The 16,241-nt window shown below is 30.0% G+C and overlaps 3 protein-coding genes across 3 annotated transcripts; 1 reads left to right on the forward strand and 2 right to left on the reverse strand.

The window, feature by feature from the left end:
• Positions 1–115: 115 nt before the first annotated feature.
• Positions 116–13,787, reverse strand: LOC135127163 (importin subunit alpha-7). Its single transcript, XM_064053534.1, has 8 exons — positions 13,598–13,787; positions 13,155–13,334; positions 12,890–13,108; positions 12,706–12,831; positions 12,557–12,651; positions 7,021–7,237; positions 6,397–6,952; positions 116–1,099 (listed from the first exon to the last, which is right to left on the reverse strand). The coding sequence occupies exons 2-8, from the start codon at positions 13,332–13,334 to the stop codon at positions 909–911; spliced, it is 1,584 nt and encodes a 527-aa protein (XP_063909604.1). The 5' UTR covers positions 13,598–13,787; the 3' UTR covers positions 116–908.
• Positions 13,788–13,900: 113 nt separating this feature from the next.
• On the forward strand, positions 13,901–14,689 carry LOC135127165 (adrenodoxin-like protein 1, mitochondrial). Its single transcript, XM_064053536.1, has 3 exons — positions 13,901–14,093; positions 14,153–14,204; positions 14,258–14,689. Exons 1-3 carry the CDS (start codon positions 13,997–13,999, stop codon positions 14,601–14,603), a joined length of 495 nt encoding a protein of 164 aa, XP_063909606.1. The 5' UTR covers positions 13,901–13,996; the 3' UTR covers positions 14,604–14,689.
• Positions 14,690–14,712: 23 nt separating this feature from the next.
• Positions 14,713–16,196, reverse strand: LOC135127164 (thioredoxin domain-containing protein). The gene is made up of 7 exons (XM_064053535.1): positions 16,005–16,196; positions 15,811–15,952; positions 15,576–15,761; positions 15,383–15,521; positions 15,171–15,332; positions 14,999–15,124; positions 14,713–14,948 (listed from the first exon to the last, which is right to left on the reverse strand). Exons 2-7 carry the CDS (start codon positions 15,935–15,937, stop codon positions 14,780–14,782), a joined length of 909 nt encoding a protein of 302 aa, XP_063909605.1. The 5' UTR covers positions 15,938–15,952; positions 16,005–16,196; the 3' UTR covers positions 14,713–14,779.
• Positions 16,197–16,241: the final 45 nt, after the last annotated feature.

Below are 16,241 nucleotides of genomic sequence, written 5' to 3' on the forward strand. Positions count from 1 at the left end.
TTTAAATTCGTCCAACTAAAACGTAAACAAAAACAAAAAATAATCCTTCTGGGAAGCCATTGACGTCACTATTTGTAACGTGTTGGAAAGGATTTTATTATCAATAAAATATTCATTACTTAAATGTTAGTTTACTTTACAATAAAAACTATAAACAAATATGCTGTTAGGAATATTTATACATGTATGTTTTACGTAAAATATGTACACTGTTGCTAATTCAAAATAAGCTAAGATATACATAGAAGTTAAAAGCCAGCTTTTAGGTAATTAACGTAAATTCCGAAAGAAAGCCAGATGTGTATACAAAATAACAATTTCTTCACATTCAACAAATGCGATTACCTATGACAAACTCCAAAGTAGTAAATTTTATTTAAAATTTAGACGTCACGGCATTCACTAACGTAACAGTTCTCCTGTTATTAAAAGTGGCAAAACGAGCCAATGACACTTTAAAAGTACAACAAGTTACCTATCAAAAGCACTTGGAAGTTGTAGTGCGTCTTACACGCATTATTCAGACATCTCAAAAGGCCACTTAATACACTGGTTTTTAAATTAAGTCCGAGCCTAACGAAATTTTACAACAAACTATGTTTTATCGGTTAAAGCATTAAGTCATTAAGTAGAAAATGACTAAAATATGACTTGTACATATTTCAAACAAAAACGTCAAATCTTCTCGTTAAAAAGCGTAACGATCTGAGCCTAAATTTAGAGCGAAAGATTTCTGAAATGACAATAAAAAACCTCAAGCATACATGCATAAAATTCTAATGTTACACTAATTGGTGTAACACTATCACTTCCTTCAAACTAAATATGTATATACTTGGATATCTTGACAGTTATCCTTTGGCTTGATACTCAAAGTATGCTCCTTTCTCGTAAATAAGCTAAATTATTCAAAAGTTGAATCCACCCATTGGTACAGACTGATCTGAACTGAAATGATATTGTTGCTGATCTGGGTTAACCGATGGAGCTACACTCGTATCCTCTTCTTCCGTCCCAAAGAAGTGTTCAATGATATCAAAGGCCTTCTGGTAAATCTCCATATTGACATGAGATTGCAAAAACTCGATTTTGTCTAAACCTGAAACAAAAACATCGTCAAAACGGCGTTTAGCAACCGTTGCAATTTAAGGCGGTATCACTCGGCCTGGTTTGGGATAGTTTTTTTTCTTAACAATTCTTATTAAACATATTTTGTCCCTCTTATATTAAAATTTGATTTTCAGTTCTGTTTTCTGTGTAAAAAAAAGTAAAAACATGCAAGAATGACGATATTTACATTGCTGTTACAACGTACACTTTTTTCGTTTGTTCAATTTTTCAATTCCAGGATTTTCCACGATTAAAATTTTTCAATTTGCAGTTTTTGGATTTCCAGTCTTCCAATTTTTCAATTTCTTTAATTTTCAATATTTTGGATTTACAATACACATTTCTTTTTTTTTTTATTTTTCACTTTTTCGAATTTCAAGTTTTTCATTTTTTAATCTTTCGATTTTTCAAAATTTTTCAGTTTCTTGACTTCTAAATTTTTTTCATTTTCATTTTCTCGATTTTATGTCACAAATTTTCATTTTTTCAATTCCTTTATTTCTTGTTGTTATTTTCGATTTTTCAGTTTCTCAATTTTTCGTTTCCAAAATGTTTCCGATTTTTATTTTTCAATGTGGCGAATTTATAATTTTTATTTTCTCGATTTATATCACAATTATTGTCAGTTTTTTCATTTCCTTTATTTTCTGTGTTTTCTTTTTCGATTTTACAATTTTTCATTTGTTGAATGTTTCAAATTTTCATGCTTTGAATTTTCAGTTCGTCCATTTTTCAATTTTAAAACTTTTCACTTTGCAGTTTTTGGATTTCCAGTCTTCCGATTTTCCAATTTATTTAATTTTCAATATTTCTGTTTTATAATACATATTTCTTTTTTTTTCACTTTTTCGATTCTTAAGATTTTTCAAGTTTTCATTTTGTAATTTTTTGATCTTTATTTTTGATTTTTCAATTTTACAATTTCTCGACTTCCAAAATTTTGAATTTTTCGTTCTTTCAATTTTTCGGTTTGCATGTTCTTCAATTTGCCAATTTTTCAATATGACAGTTTTTTATTTTTTCAGTTTCTCAATTTTTAATTTTTCCCTTTTCCAATTTTTTTGTTTCCGATTTTTATTTTTCATTTTCCCGATTTTTTGATTTTCACTTTTTCCATTTTATATAACAATTTTTCGTTTTTTAAATTCCTTTATTTTTTGTTGTTTCTTTCGATTTTACAATTTTTCGTTTATTCAATTTTTCAAATTTTCAGGTTTTTTTCAATTTTTTTGATTTTCACTTAATACATTTTTCAAATTTTTATTATACACTTTTTCGTTCTTTCATTTTTGATTTTTCAATTTTACAATTTGTCGACTTCCAAATTTTCCTATTTTTCAATATTACAATTCCTCATTTTTCCATTTTTCACATTCTCGATTTTATATCACAATTTTTTGTTTTTTCATTTCCTTAATTTGTGTTGTTTCTTTCGATTTTCCAAATTTTCGTTCATTTAATTTTTCAAATTTTCAGTCCAATCGATTCCAATTCGTCGATTTTCCTATTTTTATATTTTCCAGTTTGCAGTTTTTGGGTCCATCCCCTTTTTACCTTTTGGAATTCCAATTTTTCAATTTTTTCTATTTTTCGATGTTTCGATTTTTCAGTTATCCGATTTTTCAATTTTTTTAAATTCTTGAGTTTCGATTTGTCGATTTTTCAGTTTTTCGATTTTTAAGTTTTAGGTTTTCGAATTTTTCTTTTTTGATTCTTTGATGTTTGGATTTCTCCATTTTTCAATTTTGCGATATTTCAATTGTTCAATGTTTTAAATTTTAGATGTTTCGATTTCTGGATTTTTTGATTTTCCAGTTCCAATATTTCTCTTTCATAATACATATTTCTTTTTTTTCACTTTTTCGTTAAGATTTTTCAAGTTTTCATTCTGTAATTTTTCGTTTTTTATTTTTGATTTTCCAATTTTACAATTTCTCGACTTCCAAAATTTTCAATTTTTCGTTCCTTCAATTTTTCGGTTTGCATCAGTTTTTCAATTTGGCAATTTTTCAATATTACAGTTTTCCATTTTTCGATTTTTCACTTTCTCAATTTTTAATTTTTCCCTTTTCCAATTTTTTTGTTTCCGATTTTTATTTTTCATTTTCCCGATTTTTTAATTTTCACTTTTTCGATTTTACAATTTTTCGTTTATTCAATTTTTCAAATTTTCAGGTTTTTTTCAATTTTTCTTCAAATTTTCAAGTTTTTATTATACACTTTTTCGTTTTTTTATTTTTCATTCTCGATTTTTAATTTTTTCCTTTTTCAATTTTTCGTCCCCTCAATTTTTCAACTCGCCGATTTTTATTTTGCGTTTTCCTGATTTTTAATTTTTCATTTTCTCGATTTAATATCACAATTTTTTGTTTTTCCATTTCCGTAATTTTTGTTGTTTCTTTCGATTTTGCAATTTTTCGTTCATTTAATTTTCCAAATTTTCAGGCCAATCGATTCCAAGTCGTCGATTTTCCAATTTTAAAATTTTCCAGTTTGCAGTTTTTAGGTTTCCACCCCCTTTTTACTTTTTGAATTTTCAGTTTTTCGTTAAGCTTTGGATTTTTCAAATTTTCGACAGTTTTATACTTCGATTTCTCTTTTTTTTTCAACTTTTCGATGTTTTAATTTTTCTTTTTATAATTTTTAAATTTTTTTATTTCTCAATTTGTCGAATTCAGATGTTTCGATTTGTGGATTTCTCGTTTTTTCGATTTTCCAATTTTTCGATGTTTCGATTTTTCAGTTATCCAATTTTTCAATTTCTTAAAATTTTCAATATTTTGATTTTACAATACATATTTTTTTTTAAATTTTCACTTTTTCGAATTTCAAGTTTTTCAATTTTTAATCTTATTTTCGTTTCTTCAAATTTTCATGTTTGATTTTCACTTTTGACATTTTCAAGTTTTTATTATACACTTTTTGGTTTTTTTATTTTTGATTTTTCAATTTTACAGTTTCTTGACTTCTAAATTTTTCAATTTTTCGAGTTGCAATTTTTTAATTTTGAAATTTTTCGATATTACAGTTTCTCATTTTTCACATTCTCAATTTTTAATTTTTGTCATTTTCTTGATTTTATGTCAAAAAATTTTCATTTTTTCAATTCCTTTATTTCTTGTTGTTTCTTTCGATTTTTCAATTTTTCGTTTCTTCAGTTTTTCGAATTTTTAGTTTCTCAATTTTTCGTTTCTAAAATTTTTATTTTTCAATGTGGCAAATTTTTAATTTTTATTTTGTACATTTATATCACAATTTTTCATTTCCTTTATTTTCTGTGTTTTTTTTTTCGATTTTACAATTTTTCATTTGTTCAATTTTTCAAATTTTCAGGCTTTGAATTTCCAGTCTTCCAATTTTCAATTTCTTTAATTTTCAATATTTCTATTTCATAATACATATTTCTTTTTTTTTCACTTTTTCGATTCTTAAGATTTTTCAAGTTTTCATTTTGTAATTTTTCGTTTTTTATTTTTGATTTTTCAATTTTACAATTTCTCGACTGCAAAAAATTTTCAATTTTTCGGTTTGCATAAGTTTTTCAATTTGGCAATTTTTCAATATTACAGTTTTTCATTTTTCGATTTTTCAGTTTCTCAGTTTTTAATTTTTCCCTTTTCCAATTTTTTTGTTTCCGATTTTTATTTTTCATTTTCCCGATTTTTTTAATTTTCACTTTTTCGATTTTATATCACATTTTTTCGTTTTTTCATTTCTTTTATTTTTTGTTGTTTCTTTCGATTTTACAATTTTTCGCGTATTCAATTTTTAAAATTTTCAAGTTTGATTTTCACTTTTTACATTTTTGTATAATAAAAACACTTTTTCGTTTTTTTATTTTTGATTTTTAAATTTTACAATTTGTCGACTTCCAAATTTTCCAATTATTCAATAGTACCTACAATTTCTCATTTTTCCACTTTTCACATTCTCGATTTTTAATTTTTCCCTTTTTCAATTTTTCGTCCCCTCAATTTTTCATTTTCTCGATTTTATGTCACAATATTTTGTTTTTTCATTTCCTTAATTTTTGTTGTTTCTTTCGATTTTACATTTTTCGTTTATTCAATTTTTCAAATTTTCAGGCCAATCGATTCCAATTCGTTGATTTTCCAATTTTTTAATTTTCCAGCAGTTTTTTGGTCGACCCGTTTTTTACTTTTTGGATTTTCAGTTTTTCGTTAAACTTTAAATTTTTCGAATTTTCGACAGTTTTATACTTCGATTTCTCATTTTTTTTTTTCAATTTTTCGATGTTTTAATTTTTCAGTTCTCCGATTTTTCAATTTTTTTTAATTCGGGAGTTTCGATTTGTCGATTTTTAAGTTTTATGTTTCCGAATTTTTCTTATTTGATTCTTTGATGTTTGGATTTCTCCATTTTTCAATTTTGCGATATTTCAATTGTTCAATGTTTTAAATTTTAGACTTTTCGATTTCTGGATTTTTTGATTTTCCAGTTCTTCGGTATTTCTATTTTCCAATTTTTCAAATTTTGACGTTGCTAAATTTTCAGTTTTCCGATTTTTCAATTAATATATATATTTTTTTATTTTCCCGTTTCTCGAATTCGCAGTTGCGATTTTTCAGTTCTTCAATTCTTCGATTTTTGGATTTTTCGGTTGGCTAATTTTTTAATTTCTCAATTTTGGATGTTTGTTTCAGTTTTGGGATTTTTCAATATTTCTATTATTCGACTTTTCGATTTCTGAATTTTTCAAGTTTTCAGTTCTTGTATATTTTAATTATTCTTTTTTCCGAATTTTTTATTTTTCGATTTTTCAAATTTTTGAGAACTCGATTTATCGAGACTCGAATGTTTCGATGTTTTGATTGTCTCAGTTTTTGAATTTTTCGATTTATCGGTTTTTCGTTTTTTTACTTTTCGGCTTTTCAATTTTTGAATTATCCGAATTTTCAATTTTCCAATTTTTTTAATTTTCAAGTTTTGATGTTTCTGAATTTGCAGTTTTCCGGTTTCTCAATTAATCTATTTTTTGATTTTCCCATTTTCGACTTGCCAAGGTTTCGATTTTTCAGTTTTTCAGTTCCTCAACTTTTCGGTTTTTCAGGCTCCAGATTTTTCAATTTTTTCGATTCTTTAGGTTTGCAATTTTTTATCATGATTCACTAGATTGGACACAAAAACTCAAAAAAAGGTTGCATTCGACTGTCGTGTGACAATTCTGAGTGATACCACCTTAATGTTAAAAAATTATGTTGGCAACGCGTCCCTCAAACAGGTATACGACAAAAATTAAAACAAATCAAGCAAAATTCGCCTTACCGTAACACTGCTCGATGAGCACCGCGTACGGGTTAGTCCCCGAGTGATTCTTCGCGTCCTGTTCTCCTAGTCGCAGAATATTCTCTAAGCCGTTAAGGGCCACTTGCACGATCTTCGCGTCCATCACCGTCAGCAGATCGCAGAGCGGCCCGATGCACCCCTGATTAACTAAATACCTAATTTGATCGGGTGTCCCGCCGCTCGTCGCGTTCGTGATCGCCCATGCCGCTTCTTTCCTAGTTTTAAATTCCGCCTTACTCAGAATTTCTATAAGCACGGGGAAGATGTTCGCGTCGATGACCGCCTGGATCTGCTGCCTGTTGCCCGCCGTTATGTTACTAATAGTCCAACAGGCCTCTTTCCGAACGGACTCTTTCGGCGAAGACAGGAGATGGTGCAGACAGTGTAGAGCCGAGCAGTTCAAGATGACCTGGGTTTGGACGTCGTCACCTGTCACTATGTTGCCTACAGCACGCAAAGCTGCCGAGACCACGTTGGGCTGCTGGTGCATGAGGAGTTCTACTAGTTTTCGACAAACGCCGGCGTCGATGACGGCCTAGTAAATATATCAACACGTGACGCATACTGTCAAAAATACGGTGGATTTTATGTTTTATAATTTACCTGTATTTTTTCGTTCGGTCCGTCTGATAAGTAGCTCAAAGCCCAGCAAGAATCAGACAGAACGTCTGCGTCCGAATGAAACAGTAAACGAGCGAGTACCGGAAGTGCTGGTGATACTTTGGCGAAGTCCGTTGGAGGATTTTTGCCTCGGCATAAGTTCGAGAGGGCCCAGACGGCGTTTCTGGTCATCGTTAGGCGAGTGGATTTACTGAGCAGTCTAAAAGTGTTTGTGAAATTTTAGTTTTAACACGTCTTTGGAGGTAGGGTAGAAGCATATAGAGTTTAAAGTTTTATATAAAGTGGTCGCCAAACACTGAACAAGGCCGTATCGATTCTACTCTGTATCAATTTAACTCTTTCTTCGTATTATTTCGATAACTAGTTCACTATGACATGAAATTCATACTAAAGCTTGACAGCTATAATCATTTTTGCCCATTGTGAATCTGGTTTCATATTATTGTTGTAAACAAAATTTATGTTGGTAATAAAACAAAAGTCCCTATATGGTAACCAAAACTGATCCTGCTACCTAACGCAAGCGCAAAAAATATTAAAATTACATAATTCTGTAACAAGAAATCTGCCTTTTTGTCAGCACAATATTACAATAGATTTTCTAAACCTTGACGATTTTTGGAAAATGTAAAAAAAAACTTAACCCGACTTTTAATGTGAAAATACTGTTGAAGAACGCATTCTATACTGCGCCCTCTGCGTTCACTTATTAAACTAAAATGTCAACAGTATCAACATTTTTATCTGTAAATGTAATTATTCTGGTCATTTTACCAGAGAACATAGAGAAGCGTCATAGTTTAAATTAAATGACGGTTGAGGACTCCTTGACTTATGTTGGCAACAGAGTTTGTTTCTAACTAGAGAGAGATAACTTGTTTGATCTACAGACCAGAGCGCACTCAGGCCAATGTAGACTCTAAGCGTTCGGAAACGATTTGATGTATAAGCCATAATCCGTGAATTGATACACATCCTAACTGGTTTCGACCATAATTTCTTGCTGTTTCAACTTTCGAATTCTCAGTTTTTCGAAATTTTAGTTTGCGGACTTTTCAGTTTACTCCTATTCAATTTTTGGATTTTACAATTTCCCAATTTTTCAATTTTTCGGTTTTCAGTTTTTCTCTTCAATTTTACGATTTTTAAATATTTCGATTTATCAATTTTTTACTTTTATAAACTTTTTATTTGTCGCTTTTTCAAATAATTGATTTTTCAAGTTTTTTGGTTTTTCAATGTTTCTATTTTTTCAGGTTTCGAATTTTCAACTTGACTTTTTTGATTTTTTAATTTCTCAGTTTTGGACATTTCAGTTTTGGGATTTTTCAGTTTACTTGTTATTCAATTTTTCGACCTTACGATTTTGCAAGTTTTTGATTTTTCAATTTTTCGATTCTTTAGATTCTCAGTTTTTGGATATTTCAGTTTTGCGATTTTTCAGTTTTTCGATTCGTTGGTTTTTCTTTCATTTTTCAGTTTTTGATATTTCAGTTTCGGGATTTTTCAATATTTCTGTTCTTCGACTTTTCCATTTTTGACTTCTGGATTTTACGATCTGTCGACTTTTTACTTTTTCGATTTTTAAATTTTAGATTTCTCAATTTTTTGGTATTTTAATTTTTCAATATTTAAAATTTTAGATTTTTCGATTTCTCGATTTTAGATTTTTCAGTTTTTTGATATTTTAATTTTTCAATATTTAAAATTTTAGATTTTTAGATTTCTCGATTTTTCATTTCAGTTTTTCAAGTTTTCGAATTTTTCAAATATTTTAATTTCTTAATCAATCGATTTTTCGACTTCCCGGTTTTAGATTTTATGTTTTTCAATTGTCATTTGTTCAAACTTTCGATTTTTCAATTAATCGATGTTTTGATTTTCCCATTTCTTGACTTTCAAGGGTTTCGATATTCCTGTTCTTCAATTCTTTAATTTTTCGATTTTTCAAGTTTTTGAATTTTTATTTTTTAATTTTTTTAAGGTTTCAATTTTTCGACTTCACTTTTTGGATTTTTCTATTGCTCAATTTTTCGACTTTTTAGGTTCTCAGTTTTTTGATATTTCAGTTTTCGGATTTTTCAGATTTTCTTTCATTTTTCAGTTTACTTTTATTCAATTTTTCGCTCTTACGATTTTGCAGGTTTTTGACTTTTCAATTTTTCGATTTTCTAAAGGTTTCGATATTTCGACTTCACTTTTTTTATTATCAATTTTTCGATTCTTTAGATTCTCACTTTTTGGATATTTCAGTTTTGCGATTTTTCAGTTTTTCGATTCGTTAGTTTTTCTTTCATTTTTCAGTTTTTTGATATTGCAGTTTTGGGATTTTTCAATATTTCTGTTCTTCGACTTTTCCATTTTTGACTTCTGAATTTAACGATGTATCGACTTTTTACTTTCTCGATTTTTAAATTTTAGATTTCTCGATTTTTCATTTCAGTTCTTCGATATTTCAATTTTTCAAGTTTTCGAATTTTAGTTTGGGGACTTTTCAGTTTACTCCTATTCAATTTTTGGATTTTACAATTTCTCAATTTTTCAATTTCTCAGTTTTCAGTTTTTCTCTTCAATTTTACGATTTTTAAATATTTCGATTTTCCAATTTTTGACTTTTATAAATTTTGTATTTGTCGATTTTTCAATTAATTGATTTTTCAGGTTTTTTGATACCTAGCGCGATGTTCGCACAACTAACATTTGTCAAATTGCAACTAATGTTTTGATTTCTTAATCTATCGATTTTTCGACTTCCCGGTTTTGGATTTTCTGTTTTTCAACTGTCGTTTTTTCAAATTTTCGATTTTTCTATTAATCGAGGTTTTGATTTTCCCATTTCTTGACTTTCGAGGGTTTCGATATTCCTGTTCTTCAGTTCTTTAATTTTTCGATTTTTCGACTTTACTTTTTGGATTTTTGATTGCTCAATTTTTCGACGTTTTAGGTTCTCAGTTTTTGGATATTTCAGTTTTGGGATTTTTCAATATTTCGATCCTTCGACTTTTCGATTTTTGACTCCTGAATTTTTCGATGTCCCGATTTTTTTACTTTTTCGATTTTTCAATTTTTCGTTATTTACATTTTAGATTTTTTAATTTTTAGATTTTTCGATTTCTCGATTTTTCGTTTCAGTTCTTCGATATTTCAATTTGTCCAAGTTTTCGAATTTTCCAAATGTTTAGATTTCTTAATCTTTTGATTTTTCGACTTACCGGTTTTAGATTTTCTGTTTTTCAATTTTCATATTGTCAAATTTTCGATTTTCTAATTTTTCAAGCTTGACTTTTATAAACTCTCAATTTTTCGATTTTTCAATTAATTGGAAGTTTTGATTTTCCCATTTCTTGACCTTCGAGTGTTTCGATTTTCCTGTTCTTCAATTCTTTAATTTTTTGATTTTTCAATTTTTCGATTTTTAAGGCTTCTATTTTTCGACTTCACTTTTTTGATTTTTCGATTTTTCAGTTTTTAGATATTTCAGTTTTAGGATTTTTCAATTCTTCGGCTTTTCTATTTTTGACTTCTGGATTTTTCGATTTTTCAATTTTTAGATTTTTAAATTTCAGATTTTTTAATTTTTAAAATTTCAGATTTTTCGATTTTTCGTTTCAGTTCTTCGATATTTCAATTTTTCCAAGTTTTCGAATTTTCCAAATGTTTCGATTTCTTAATCTTTTGATTTTTCGACTTCCCGGTTTTAGATTTTCTGTTTTTCAATTTTCATATTGTCAAATTTTCGATTTTCTAATTTCTCAAATTTGACTTTTAGAAAGTCTCAATTTTTCGATTTTTCAATTAATCGATGTTTTGATTTTCCCATTTCTTGATCTTCGAGTGTTTCGATTTTCCTGTTCTTCAATTTTTCGATTTTTCAGTTTTTAGATATTTCAGTTTTAGGATTTTTCAATTCTTCGGCTTTTCTATTTTTGACTTCTGGATTATTTCGATGTGTCTACCTTTTTACTTTTTCGATATTTCAATTTTTGGATTTTTAAATGTTAGATTTTTTAATTTTTAAAATTTTATATTTTTCGAGTTCTCGATTTTTCGTTTCAGTTCTTCGATATTTCAATTTTTCCAAGTTTTCGAATTTTTCAAATGTTTCCAATTCTTAATCTATTTATTTTTCGATTTTCTAATTTTCCAAATTTGACTTTTATAAACTCTCAATTTTTCGATTTTTCAATTAATCGATGTTTTGATTTTCCCATTTCTTGACCTTCGAGTGTTTCGACTTTCCTGTTCTTCAATTCTTGAATTTTTTGATTTTTCAGGTTTTTGATTTTTGAATTTTTCGATTTTTCAGTTTTAGGATTTTTCAATATTTCAATTTTGAGGCTTTTCTATTTTTGACTTCTGGATTTTTCGATGTGTTGATTATTTTACTTTTTCGATTTTTCAATTTTTGGATTTTTAAATTTTAGATTTTTCAATCTTTTGATATTTTAATTTTTCAATATTTCTTAATCTTTCTATTTTTCGACTTCCTCATTTTAGATGTACTGTTTTTCAATTTTTCAATTTGTTAATTTTTCATTCCCGATTTATCGAGATTTGATTGTTCAGGTTTGCGATTTATCAGTTTTTCAATTTTTTATTTTGGCCTATTTCGGTTTCTCAATTGTTCGATTTTCCTACTTCACGATTTCTTGATCTTTCGATTTTTCGATGTTTCGATTTTTCAGTTATCCTATTTTTTAAATTTGGGAGTTTCAATTTCTCGATTTTTCGTTATTCGGTTTTTAAATTTTTGATTTTTGAATTTTACATTTTTTTGATTTTCTGATGTTTCATTTTTCGATTTTTCAATGTTTCGGTTTTACGATTTTTTAGGGTTTCGATTTTTCGAGTATTAGATTTCTCGATTCTTCGAATTTTCGATTTTAATTTTTCATATTTTTTTCTCACTGTTAATATCATACAGTGTATCGAAAACAACCACAAAAATTGTCACTAAAAACATTTAAAAATTCATACAAAATAGAACAGTGTTTCCAAAACATTTTCCCGAAAAAAATCCATTGGGTTATTACGATTTCAACAATATTCTTAAGACGTTTTGCTCGTATAAAATACAAATAAAAAATTAATTCTTAGTTAAACAAAATATGTAAAATCATCTAAATATGTACCAAAAATATTCACTTAGTCGTTATAAAAACCGACCAAACAACTATTTCCCGCAGAAATTATACTCTAAATCAACCAAATCGCTTCTGAACGCTTAAGAGTCGACATTGGCCTGAGCGCGCTCTGGTCTGTAAATCAAACAAGTTCACAGGTGACGAGTCGTAGTGAATCAAGTTTTTTTATTGGCATCGACTATTTAAATTTGGCGCTTGCTTTTGGCGGTTGAGGACTCCAATGTCAATAAGGGTGCTTTTGCAAAGTCAGCCTGTATGTCACATCTATATTAATCTATGATTTTACCACCGCTCATGGTTGCTTCTAACCTCACTTTTTAAACAGTTAAAAATTCAACTAGATATACTCTAGGCAAAAAAAACTTAACACTTACTGGAGAAGTGGGACCAAAATTCCTGAATCTAAAACATGATCCCTGCACTCTGGTGAATCACCTGCAATATTACCTAAAGCCCAAACAGCTTGTTCCTAAAACAAATTTCACTTCAACACCCTCATACATACTTAATTAAAATTACACACCTGAACATCTTCATACTGGCTACTTAACAACATAATAAAAATAGGGACTGCTCCAGCTTCTATAACCATCCGTGTTTGTTGGGAGGTTCCTGACGCGACATTAGTTAAAGCCCAAGCTGCTTCAAACTATGAAACAAAACAAAAAGAAGTCTCGCGTGCCACCACATTATAGTCAAATAAATACCTGCAAGCTACAATTACTTGAATTTTTTAAGAACTCTACAAAACGCGGAATAATCCCAGTTTGAACCACTTCATCAATAGGAGGATTGGGTTCTTGGCTTAACAATTTCCTAAATTTCTGTGTGGCGTTAATCTGCTGTTCTACGTCGGGACTATATAGTGCCTGCACCATCTCTGGAGTGATAACTGGGGACATGGGTGACAAAATGTCACTTTCCAGCTGGAAATCAACATACAGACTTCGACCTCGTGGTTAAAACGCGTACCTGTAGTTGGTCATTGTCTTCAGGCAGCAACTGATTGACGTTAACATTCCGCCGCTTGTTCAGCTGCTGTTCCCTCTTCTGCTTCCGTAGTTGCACACCTTCCTCCTCTCGTCGTCTCCGCAGTTCCACGCTATCTAAGGCCGCGTTTTTGTAGCGGTGCTTGTGAGTAGAGCCCGACATCTACACAATTATAAAATTTGCTCGTTAAGGTTATTTCGCTGGTGAGTCAACAAATGCAAAATTATTGATTTTTACCGTGAAAGATATTGATTACGTTAACATAACACACATTTACGGCTATTACACGCATAAATCAAACTGTCGAAACGAGTAAAAATGCGCAAATCACCCAAGATTTCATATAACCTAGCCAGGACAGCAATGCAATGGAACATAATGAACAGGTATCAAGTAACTACGGGAAATGGACGGAATGAAGTTACCTTTTTCAATGTCAAACGATATCCGTTTCATACACTGCGGCCACTCAAACTGAACACCATTTGATTATTTTTCGACTACCTAAGATCAGTTATAGGCACCTGAATTCTGATAATTTTCACACGAAAATGAAAATTGTGGCATTCGGAATTAATCCTTCGCCGTGATTTGCACCACTGTCAAATGAAATTTCGTCAAACACGAAAATCCCTAGTAAATAAAAAAAAAAAGAAACCGATTAAAAAGGGATAGAAAACACCGACACGTCTTGTGATTGGTTGGGAGAAATCAGACAACCAATCGAGTTTTTTCATTTTTTACTATTTCTGTGCGGATTTGGGGAAAATGAATTGTGCAAGGTTCCGAAACTGGCAGGAATAAGATGTCAAATTCACGTCAAAATGATTGCTTTATCGCGCGTTTTAGGTTATGTGAGAAGGGACAATTTTATAGCCGCAGCACGAAAAAATTATATACGAAGTATCCACTCAACATGTAGTAAGTATGAACCGCAAGTCTGTATTTTTATTAGAATGTTAGGTTATGTTTTTGAATAGAACTGAGACACGGTGAATACGAAATGCAAGATCCAAAGTCTCCGGATGAAGTGTGAGTTGTGAAATACTTATTAGTTGGAAAAGGCTTGAAAATTATTGTTTTAGAGTCAACATTACTTATATTACTAAAGATGGAAAAAAAGTCCCTATTAAAGGAAAAGTAGGCGATAATGTGCTACGCTTAGCACAGAGGTATGATATTCCAATGGAAGGTGCCTGTGAAGCGTCCTTAGCTTGTACAACGTGTCATGTATACATAAAAAGTAACCATGAACTCCCAACAGCTGAACCTGAAGAGGAAGATTTATTAGATATGGCCCCTTTTTTAAAAGAATGTTCTAGACTTGGGTGCCAAATTGTCTTAACAAAAGATATGGAAGGGCTAGAAATTGAATTGCCACAAGCAACTAGAAACTTTTATGTTGATGGACACGTCCCAACACCACATTGAGATTGTTTACATTGACAAAAATGTGACTGAAACTGATCTTTGTTGTAGATATTGTTTGAATAATATAAATAAATATTTTAGTTATTGCAGATTTTTTCATGGAACAACGTAAATTACAAGCATTTTATTGCACATTGTTACAAAAATATAAATCTGTAAGAAACGCAGAGTGCTCTTCATTTATCTTTATCTCCTTTCTTAGTGGATTTTGGTTTCTGAGGTGTCCTTTTCATGAATTTCAAGAGGACATAAATGGCCAAAGTGGCAGCAAACATTGCTGCGGTAATCTGCACCAGCAGAATGTTTTCTTGAAGATTTATTACCACATTGTCCACCAGTTCATCACTAAAAAAATCAATCATAGTGTATAATATATAAAATATAGAATCACATACAATGGAGTTTTAGGCAGGGGTATTCTTTCTGGCTTCATGTTTTTGTACCACTCTTGCGCAAATGACACAAATGAGGCAATATCATACTTTTTGATTTGATACCTGTACAACTTTCCCAATTTGAATCTGTAAAAACGTTCTATACTTAAAGTCTACTAATAAAAGTACATACAAGATGAAAGAGGGGACTTCAGTGATTCCAAATCTGTCTGCTGTTGCAGCGCCCCCTACAGCCTTGTTAACTCTAGCTAAATTCATTCGGCTTTTTACTTGCGCACCTACAGTTTCCCAGCGTGCCTGCAGACGTTGACAATCAACACAGTCTGGGGAATAACTTAAAACAAAAGTGAAATAATACTGACTACATGAATTAAACACACTTACAACATAACAAACCAATCACCAGTGGTGGCACCAGTAGCTGCCTGAGTTAAATGCTCAAAAGTCTCATCATTCAGTTCTTTAACAACTGGTTCTTTGTTATTCAGGAATGTATGAAGTATTAGCTCTTCAGATGGAACATCTAGTGATAATATTTACGTGATTAATAAATTATGCATAGGCAGGTTTGTTTTACCATTATAGAGAAGCGGTATTCCGTGTCGGAAAAACACCAAAAGTGGCTCCTTTGTGGGGCTGTAGAGCCGCGTTAACTGACTATTGATTACTTTAACAGCTTTTCCATTGAACGACTTTGTAAACTCTTCTTCCAAACTAGTTACAGCATTTTCAAAATTATCACATTCAGCACAATTCTTACTAGCTAAAAAGAAATGTTGTTTGATTGTTACACAAAACATACACCTACTCACAGAACAAAGTAATAACATAGGTTTCACTTCGGATCAAATTCATTAAATCATCATCATGCACCGTTTTCAACGACGCAGAAAAATTAATTGAGATTAACAGTACGTAAAATACGGGAACAATATACATATTTGAGTTTAAGTACTGGAAAATTAAATAAATAAAAACAGGTGTTATTACGAACATTCCAACTCACCGATGTCACTTGTGTAAAAATAATAAAAAGTAAACGTTTAAACTGAGTAATTAATTTATTAATAACCACGATTTGTTAAAAAATAAATAAATAAAAAAGGTTTATTCGTAACTTTTATCCCTGCATTGCCTAACCTCACAACCTGCACCACCTAACGACACCCTCCTGACGACCTTCACTCTCCGCCAATCAACAACGACTTTCAAATAAATCAACCAATACGGTCAAAGCTGTCAA

The sequence above is a fragment of the Zophobas morio genome, unplaced genomic scaffold, assembly GCF_036711695.1.
Source record: "Zophobas morio isolate AGI-343-1 ecotype UQ-CSIRO unplaced genomic scaffold, CSIRO_AGI_Zmor_V1 ptg000011l, whole genome shotgun sequence".
Taxonomy (NCBI): Eukaryota; Metazoa; Arthropoda; class Insecta; order Coleoptera; family Tenebrionidae; genus Zophobas; species Zophobas morio.

Bases quoted from the DNA above. Each gene is read 5' to 3' on its own strand.
- LOC135127164 (XM_064053535.1), bottom strand. From the start codon at position 15,937: ATGTATATTGTTCCCGTATTTTACGTACTGTTAATCTCAATTAATTTT. The intron at 15,762-15,810 runs GTGAGTAGGTGT...ATTTCTTTTTAG, and splicing joins CTATGTTATTACTTTGTTCT to CTAGTAAGAATTGTGCTGAA. The intron at 15,125-15,170 runs GTATGTACTTTT...ACGTTTTTACAG, and splicing joins GAAGTCCCCTCTTTCATCTT to ATTCAAATTGGGAAAGTTGT.
- LOC135127165 (XM_064053536.1), top strand. From the start codon at position 13,997: ATGATTGCTTTATCGCGCGTTTTAGGTTATGTGAGAAGGGACAATTTT. The intron at 14,094-14,152 runs GTAAGTATGAAC...GTTTTTGAATAG, and splicing joins AAGTATCCACTCAACATGTA to AACTGAGACACGGTGAATAC. The intron at 14,205-14,257 runs GTGAGTTGTGAA...TTATTGTTTTAG, and splicing joins CCAAAGTCTCCGGATGAAGT to AGTCAACATTACTTATATTA.
- LOC135127163 (XM_064053534.1), bottom strand. From the start codon at position 13,334: ATGTCGGGCTCTACTCACAAGCACCGCTACAAAAACGCGGCCTTAGAT. The intron at 12,832-12,889 runs GTATTTATTTGA...TTTGTTTCATAG, and splicing joins CAAGTAATTGTAGCTTGCAG to TTTGAAGCAGCTTGGGCTTT. The intron at 7,238-12,556 runs GTAAGTGTTAAG...AAACACTTTTAG, and splicing joins ATTTTGGTCCCACTTCTCCA to ACTGCTCAGTAAATCCACTC.